The sequence below is a fragment of the Rhincodon typus genome, chromosome 35, assembly GCF_021869965.1.
Source record: "Rhincodon typus isolate 14 chromosome 35, sRhiTyp1.1, whole genome shotgun sequence".
In the NCBI taxonomy this organism is placed as follows: Eukaryota; Metazoa; Chordata; class Chondrichthyes; order Orectolobiformes; family Rhincodontidae; genus Rhincodon; species Rhincodon typus.
In genome coordinates, this window is record NC_063366.1 from 465,063 (window position 1) to 474,246 (window position 9,184).

At 36.7% G+C, this 9,184-nt stretch overlaps 1 protein-coding gene across 1 annotated transcript; it reads right to left on the minus strand.

Annotated features, from left to right (window-relative positions):
* Window positions 1–3,840: 3,840 nt before the first annotated feature.
* LOC125486900 (probable G-protein coupled receptor 139) lies at window positions 3,841–4,746 on the minus strand. Its single transcript, XM_048616450.1, has one exon. It carries the CDS (start codon window positions 4,744–4,746, stop codon window positions 3,841–3,843), a length of 906 nt encoding a protein of 301 aa, XP_048472407.1.
* Window positions 4,747–9,184: the final 4,438 nt, after the last annotated feature.

The following is a 9,184-nucleotide window of genomic DNA, read 5'->3' on the forward strand; positions in this document are numbered from 1 at the left end:
ACTCTCTCCCTATTTATTTCAGAACCTCCTTCCCCTCCCCCTTTTCTGATGAAGGGTCTAGGTCCGAAACGTCAGCCTTTCTGCTCCTCTGATGCTGCTTGGCCTGCTCTGTTCATCCAGCCCTGCACCTTGTTGTCTGTGGAGGATGTAGTTGTGTTTGAAGCAGTCTTTATTATTCATTTGTGGGATGTGTGCATCACTAGCTGGCTATCATCTATTGCCCATCCCTCGTTGCCTTTGATAAGATGGCCTTCTTGAACTGCTGCACCTGCTGTGAGTTAACTTATAATGCCCTTAAGGGGAGAATTCCAAGAGTTTAAAACAGCAACAGAGAAGGAACAGCAACATATTTCCAAGTCAGGATGGTGAATGACTTGCAGGTGAACTTGCAAGTGATGGTTTTATCTGCTGCCCTTCATCTTCTAGCTGCAAGAGGTCTTTGGTTTGACTGGTGCTGTTTGAGGATCTTTGGTGAATTTCTGCAGCGCATCTTGTAGATAATGAACATTGCTGCTACTAAGTGTTGGTGGTGAAGGGAGTGGACGTTTGTAGATGTGTTGCCAATTGAGTGGGTTGCTTTATGAAGGATCGTTTAAAGTTTATTGAGTGTTGTTGGAGATGCATCCATCCAAGCAAGTGGTGAGTATTCTATCACATTCCTAACTTGTGCCTTTTAAATGACAGACAGGCTTTGGGGAGTCAGGAAGTGATTTATTCACCGCAGCATTCATATGCTCTGACCTACTATTGTAGCCATTGCGTTTGTGCCACTGGAGCAGTTATGTTTCTGGTTAATGGTATGTTGATGTTATGAATATTGATAGTGGGGGATTCAGTGATGGTAACACCATTGAATGTCAGGTGGCAGTGGTTTGATTGTTTCATATTTGAGATGGCCATAGCCTTGCATTTGTGTGGAGCAAATATTACTTGCCACTTGCCAGCTCAAGCCTGGAAATTGTCCAGATCTTGTTTTCTTTCTTCGAACACAGAATGCTTCAGTATCTAATGAATCTTGAGTGGTGTTGAACATTGTGGAATCATCAGCCAGCATTCCCAATTTTGACGTTATGATGGAGCGAAGGTCATTAATGAAGCTATTGAGGTTGGTTGGACCTATGACGCTGTCCAGAGAACTCCTGTGGATACTTCCTGGACCTGAGATGACTGACCTCAAACAACAATAATCAAGTTCCCACGTGCCAGGTATGACTCAAACTATTGGAGATTATCCCCTTGATAGCCATTGATGACAGTCTTGTTCGGGCTCCATGATTCCACTCTCAGTCAAATGCAGCATTGATGTCATACCTGTCACTCTCACATCACCTCTTTTGTTCATATTTGAACTGAGGCTGTAATGAGTTCAGGAGCTGAGTGGCCATAGTGGAGTGTCACTGAGCAGATTATTATTGAGCAAATGTTGCCTATTAGCTCAGACGAAGTTCACAAAATTAATTCCAGAGATGAGGGTTCATCTCATGAAGAGAGATTGAGCAATTAGGTTCTGAAGAAGGGTCTAGACCCGAAACGTCAGCTTTCCTGCTCCTCTGATGCTGCCTGGCCTGCTGTGTTCATCCAGCTCTACACCTTGTTGTCTCAGACTCCAACATTGGCAGTTCCTACTATATCTCTATCTTTGAGCAATTAGTTATATACTTTTTAGAGTTTAGAAGAATAAGAGGAGATTAAATTGAGGTGTTGAATGGGATTAAAAACATAAAGATAGAGTGACCATTTCCATTGTGGGGTAATCTCTAATGAAAAGTCAGAGCTTGATGATAAGGGGTAGCATATGTAACCCAGAGATAAGAAGGAAATTTCTCTTTGCGAGAGTCATGAATCGTGAAATTCACTACCCCTGAGTACATAAATGCTGGGACCCAAAATAAATTTCAGGAAGGAAGGGATTTTTTTTCTTTCATTAGTCCTGGCTTAAACCATCATGGTGAGTAGTTAGGAAAGTGGAGTTGAGGCTGAGATGAGATCAGTAATAATTGCATTGAACAGTGGAGCAGGCTCGAACAGCTGAATTACAGACTACTGCTCATAATTCCTATGTTCTTATGGAGAAGGTGAGATGCAAACTGGGCACAGAGATAGAGAAACTTAATATGTTCTTAATAGGTCAGATATAATTGTTTGGAAGGAGTGATATGTTCACATAGTGATCCTGGAACAGAGAGCGGGGTGGAGAGATTTCTTTGCATTTCAGATGTTAAAATGAATTTAGAATCATAATCAGGTGAAATTATAAGGTGTGAAATCATTTAATGAACCAGATTTCCCTGATTTTTTTTTCAATGCTCAGGTATTTAATCAGTGTACTTTGTTACTGACAGTGCTTTCATTCAATTTTTAAAATCTCATTTAATCTACCAGTCCCATTTAAAAATATGCACCATTATCGATTCTGCTTGTAACTTTCCAGTCTTTATGCAGAGTCATATAACCCCTTCATGTCGATGTAGCTGAATCCTTCACTGCTCTCTTCATCCGATTAAATCCAACATGCACATTCTGCAATTCTTTCAAATATTAATATCCATATAAAAAGTAATAATATTAAATCAGAGCAGAGCTTTTTGGTTTTCATAATCGTCCAGCATTGCTTCGCTGCTTTGTTTCCTCTGTTATTTATGCTAACAGACAATATGCCTCTTCATAGCATTATTATCTATTACAGCCAGGCAGTAATTTGCTGCATTGAGACAAAGAGTCTCCGTTTTAAGAGCAATTGTCAAATGATCAATACTGATTTACTACACAATGGTGGAATATTTTTTAAGAAACACTGCATTCAGTATTTTGTTTTTCATGGATTGGTGGACAAATTGGTGAATCTAATGTTTTGTAACAAAATTTTTTCTCCCACTGGCTACAAAATTTGTTAAATCAGTTCATTGTATATGGTATATGTAGAATATGTTACATAGTAGACACAAAAATAACATGGATTTCACAGATTTATTTAAAAGGAAGTGTGGAAATATTCATTGCAAGTCAATTGTTTTATGAGTAAATGAAATGTAGGTGCATGAAAAATTAAGATGACATTATGTTTCAGCTACATGGTCAATTATTATTAACATTATCAAAGATAACTAATCCATTTTTGTGTGCAAACTGCTGCTGACAAGTAGAAAACCCAGATGACAGAAGATCTAAAGGCAATGATTATTTGATTATTAATGATGGAAATTTAATTCTTGCAAGTTTAATTTCATTTGTCACTGTCTATGTGTATCACATGATGAATGAACTCTTGATTTAACATCAAATAAGTAACTATCAAGTGAAAAACACTATTCAAATTTAGAAATGTCCCCTTCTTTCTTATATTTGTAGAGAGTGACATCTATGTCTATATCCATTCTACTAAATGTCTGCGCGCAAAGAAAATGTACATATAAGAATAAATTTCAATATTAGCTTGTCTGCAAACCTGTTTTGTTAACAATTTTAAAGGTAATATGTAACATACATTGGCATGGATATGGCAAGATATAAAGGAGAACTTATACTTCATTATCGCAGCAAGTGAATGAATTATGTTGGAGGCTTTCATAAATGCGACCAAAGTCTAGTTTCTGTTGAAATTGATCACGTAAGAATTTAAAAACCTGTGCAAACCAGGATTAATGTCAACCTCAACTGGGGTGTAGAACACACAGGAATATGCTGTGACTCTGAACACAGCAATATGATCTACATTTCCAATCACATTGGCAGAAAATAAAGCTGTGTTCAAAGTTTAACTCTGGGGAAAGCTTAGTCATTCCTTATATCACATGATTTACAATACAGCCAGCCTCTGCTCTGTGTTCAGGTCTACATAAGCTAAATATATTTGAACACTTTCCTAAAAGGAACGAAGAAATGTCTGAAAATGCACTTTAACCTCTCTCTGAATTTCATCTGAGAGATAGCATAAATGAAGGTATTGATACAGGAACTCAAATCTTGCAACATATATCCAGTTCGCTCCATGATTGTGAAAGGATCATTATTGTCTGTGTGCAAATACTGAACTTCTGTAATCTGCACGCATATATAGTGAATGAAAGTAACCATCCACAACAGTATAAAACTGAAAGATATTAACAGCAATAACATGATAGATTTCCTTCTATGTTCCATTTCTGGGTCACTGTTGCTGCTCTGCATAGCCATCCTAATCTTGTTTGAGAATAGAATGTGTCTAATTGTCAGAAAATTAAGTATCAAAATGAAGAGAAATGGAGTGAATGACAATAAAACTGTGTCAAGCCATAAGAATGCTACCCACAGTGGGACACTGTAGAAGCTAGATTTCAGGATGCAGTGCCATGATATATTGTCAATTACGAAGCAAGGTTCAAAAGTAAAGTAAATTGGCAAATTCTGCAGAATACTTAGTCCCCATATCATTGTAACAAATATTATCGCAGTGTTTTGTCTACAATATTTTCTTCGTATTGTTTGGAAACAAATGGCAGCAAAACGATCAAATGTAAAAGCAACAGTTAGCCATACAGAACATTCAATAGAAGCAAAATGTAGGAAAAATGTCAGACTATGGGCTACTGTATAGTTCAGAAATGACTCCGGGAAGTACAATTCATTGAGTTGGTATAGGATGACATCAAACGTAAGGACCAGTAGATCAGCAGCTGCCATGTTCAGGAGGTAAAGTTTGATACACCTAGAAAGACCGCACTTACCCCGGGCAAGAATCACAATAGTTACCACATTAGCTGTGAGCATAAGAGATGCAATATCAACAATACTTTTTAACCGTAGATATAAATTGTACAATGAAAATGTATGTAATTATTAAAGCAGATTATTAAATGAGGTCATTGGCTCTGCAACAGTTTAAAAGTGAATTCCTGAAAAGGCTGAAAAATCAGTAATTTACATCACATAACAGATTATACTAGAAACCCCGAAGGCAACAACTCTCTGTGGAAATAATGAGATTCCAGAACATATCAAAAAGTGTGGTGCTCAGTTTAAACAAAAATACTGTGTTAATGTTTCAGGAACTACCAAATTTCAAAGAAATTCTTTGAAATTTGGTAGTTCCTGCAACATTAACACATGTCTTTTTGTTTAACTAGAGCACCACACTTTTTGATATTGAGTACAAATTGTATGAATGATATTTTACATAAGAGAAAAAAAGCACACATTATTCCATGGGTATACTTCACTTCTTTTTGTTCAGATAATTCATTTATGTCTGTGGCATTGTAATAATGGTCCAAGTATTCTGCTGGTTATCAGAAATAATTGAACAGTCTATCACAGTGAGCTATTTACCTGCAAGCTACTTTCCAATCAGAATTTTGAGTTGGAATGTGGGCAACTGGGAAAACCAAGGAACAATCCACTCAGCATAGGGCCCCTATTTAAAACCAATACCCACTCTATTTCACAGCACTTACTCTCATGGTCAACAAGGTAAATTAATCCAATCTCCCAAAGGCACTTTGACAGCACTGACACTAACACATGGCTACAGTAAGCCAAATTAAATCAGCATTTCTGTCACTGGATTCATAGCGCATTAAAATCAAAATAATCAATGAGACTCAAAATTACTCAAAGGTTCCTAACCAGGTTTCAAGAATAAAAGATATCAGAAACTAAATTTATTCCTTAAACAGAAATTACCAATGTATTGTTCATACTATAAGGTTAGCAGACCAAAGCTATACAACATGGTAATTTAATTAATGTCTATGATTTAAACCAATCTTCTTTTGACATATCTCCCTCTCACACAGAAACAGACAGACAGAAATACAGACAGAGATAGTTAGTGGATAACTTAAATGAAAAATAAGAGAGTTGTAATTCACCAGTTCAATAACCATTTCACAAGTTGTTAAACGTGTTCAAGAGAATTGTCTTTATCAATAAGTAGATATTGTTACTAGAGGATCTTGAACTTCTCTTGGAAAGTAAGACAGGGCAAGTGACTGAAATATTAGTAGAACAATTTGAGTCTAGTGATCATCATACTATTTGTTTGAAAATGGTTATGGAAAAGGATATGTCTTCTATAGAAGTTGAAATTCTAAGGAAAATTTTAATGGTATGAGACAAGAACTTTCAAAAGTTCATTGGAGTAGACTGTTTGCAGTGAAGGGATGACTGACAAGTGGGAGGCCTTCTAAATTGCGATAACAACAGTTCAGAGGCATTATGCTCCTGTTAGAGTGAAGGCCAAGGTTGGTAAGTTAAGGGAGCAATGGATGTAAAAGATACTGAGGCTCTGGTCAAGAATTTTTTAAACATTTTGTATATTTGTTATAGACAAATAAGATCAACTGAATCTCTTGAAGAGTGTAAAGAGTGTAGAAGCATTCTTAAGAGGGAAATCAGGAGGGCAAAGACAGCATATAAGATAGCATTGACTGATAAGTTTAAGGATAAATCAAGGAAATTCTATAAATACATTGGGAGGAAGACAGCAACTGGACAGTGCAGGACACCTTAAGGATCAAAGAGTTTTTTTTTATGTTGGACCTCGGGAGATGGGAGAGATATTAAATGTATGTTTTAGTTCTTACTGTTGAGGAAGAAATGGAGGCTGGAGAACTCGGGAAAGTAAATATTGATCTCTTCAAAAAAGTTCAAGTTACAGACGAAGAAGTGCCGGAGGTCTTAAAAAATGTAAACATAGATAAATCCCCGGTATCAAGTATATCACAGGATGTTTTGGGAAGTTAGGGCAGAAGTTATAATGCACTCTGCAGAAATATTTGTATAATTTAGAACCACAGGTGAGGTGCTGGAGGACTAGAGAGTGAGTAATGTTGTGCTATTGTTTAAGAAAGCTGTTAGGAGAAGTCTGGGAGCTATTGACCTGTGATATGACTGCTGTGGTAGGTATGTTGCTGGCGATGATTTTGAAAGATAGAATTTGCATGGATTTGGAGAGGCGAGGAATGATTAGAAATAGTCAACATGGTTTTGTGCGAGGAAAGTTGTGTCTCACAAATTTGGTTGTTATTTTTTTTTGAAACAAGTAACCAAAAAGATTGAAACCAGAGTGGTAGACGTTGTTTACTTGGACTTCAATAAAAACCTTGTCAAGGTTCCACACAATAGACTAATTAGTAAAGTTAGATCACATGGGATTCAGGATGAGCTTGCCAATTGGGTACAAAATTGGCTTAATGCTTAGAGACAGATGGGTGGTGATGGAGGATTGTTTTTGTTTCCACTGGAGGACTGTGACCAGCAGTGTTCCAGAGGAATCAGTACTGGTTCCACCTTAGTTTATCATTTACAGAAATGATTTGGACCATAATATAGCAAGCATGCTTAGTGAGTTTGCCTACAACAGCAAAATTGATGATATAGTGGATATTGAAGAAGGTCACCAATGATTACAAAGACTTCTTGATCTGTTGGGTCAATGAGCTAAGGAATGTAAGATTGAGATTAACTTGGGTACTTCATTTGGATATTGCGAGGTATTGCAATTAGGTAAAACAAAAGCAAAGCAGGGTAATACAATTAATGGTGGTATTATAGAACAGGAATATCGAGCAGTTCAGGTACATAATTCTTTGAAATTTGCATCACAGCTAAACAGAGTGGTTAAGAAGTTGTCCAGCACAGCTGCCTTCATTACTCAGAAGTTTGAGTGTAGGAGTTGGGACGTTATATTGAGGTTGCACAGGACATTGGTTGGACCGCTTCTGAAGTACTCTGTGTTGTTCCGGCTCCCTGTTATAGAAAGGATATTTTGATCAGCAGACAGTTCAGAAAGGATGTTACCAGGGTGCTGCTGGGAATGGAGGGTTTGTGTTATAAAAATTGACTGGAAAGGCTGGGACTTTCTTCACTTGAACATAGGAGTTTGAGAGATGACGTTGTTTAGGTTTATAAATTAATGAAGGGCATAGATAAGGGGGGAAAGGTATTTTCCCTATAATGGGGTAGTTCAAATCTGGAGTGCATAGTTTTTAAGGTGGGAGAGAAAGATTTGGAAAAGGACGTGAAGGGCAACGTTTTGACACAGAGTGGCTTATGTGTGGAATGAATAGCCAGAGGAAGTGGTGGATACAGGTACATTTATAGTCTTTAAAATATATTTGGATAAGTACATGAATAGGAAAGATTTGGAGGGATATGGGCCAAGCACAGGTAGCTGGGATTAGTTTAGTTTTGGAACATGGTCAGCATGGACTGGTTGGACCTAAAGGTCTGTTTCTATGCTATGTGACTGTATGACCATAAATCAACTTTATCACTGAATTTTATATAATGAGACTGATTAGTAATCTCCATGAACACCCAAATTACAACGTCTCCTTTAATGAGCCCTCAAGATGACAAATGGCATCATAAGATATCATCGATGACTGAATTTCTCCTGTGTTGATTGATATCCTTTATGGTTTACCACCTTATTTGAAACTGAAGTTCATACTTCTGCCTTAAGATAAAATATTCAGAGATTACAGCAGTCTGATTCTAATTGCCAACTTTCTAAAAAATAATCTCGTGACCACCCTGATGTAACTCCCTTTTCAGCCAGTCCAGGTAAGCATGTTCTTTTTATATCATTGCTACGGATTTAATATATAATTCCTTTTCAGATGCCTCCTTGTGTGAAGATTATTTCAAGTTCCCTTATTATCCCAATCGAACACCCATTTATTTTCCAGGAATTGAATTTGTTATTTACAGTCTTAATATATTAAAAAGACATGTTAATTGCTTTACTTCACATTTTGGTTGCAGCCTTTCTCTCTATTATTTTGACGTCCTTCTGTATGTTCCATAAAAGTTATTCTTTCTGCAATAATTATACTTCTTCAGTTTCCTTCTAGATTTCTATGCAATCATTTCCCCATTTGCAATGATCTGACCAAAGTTTCATAGATATTTACAGAAACGCTAGTTCTCTGATCTTCAATACTTCGCTTACCTAATAAAACATCACATTTACAGCAATGCTATTTCTATTTTTTTTTCTCAATGCTTACCACTTTTCATTTACTCTCAAAATTCTCATTTTCTTGAGATTAATTAATCTAAACCATTTGCACCACTGATTTAGCAGCATCTTTTTTTTTCTTCCCTTGAAAATTCCACAAATGTCAGGTTACGTTTATTTCTTACAATGCTAAATTTCAATCCATAACCTTCAGCCACAAGATTGTGATAATTGAGTGCTGTG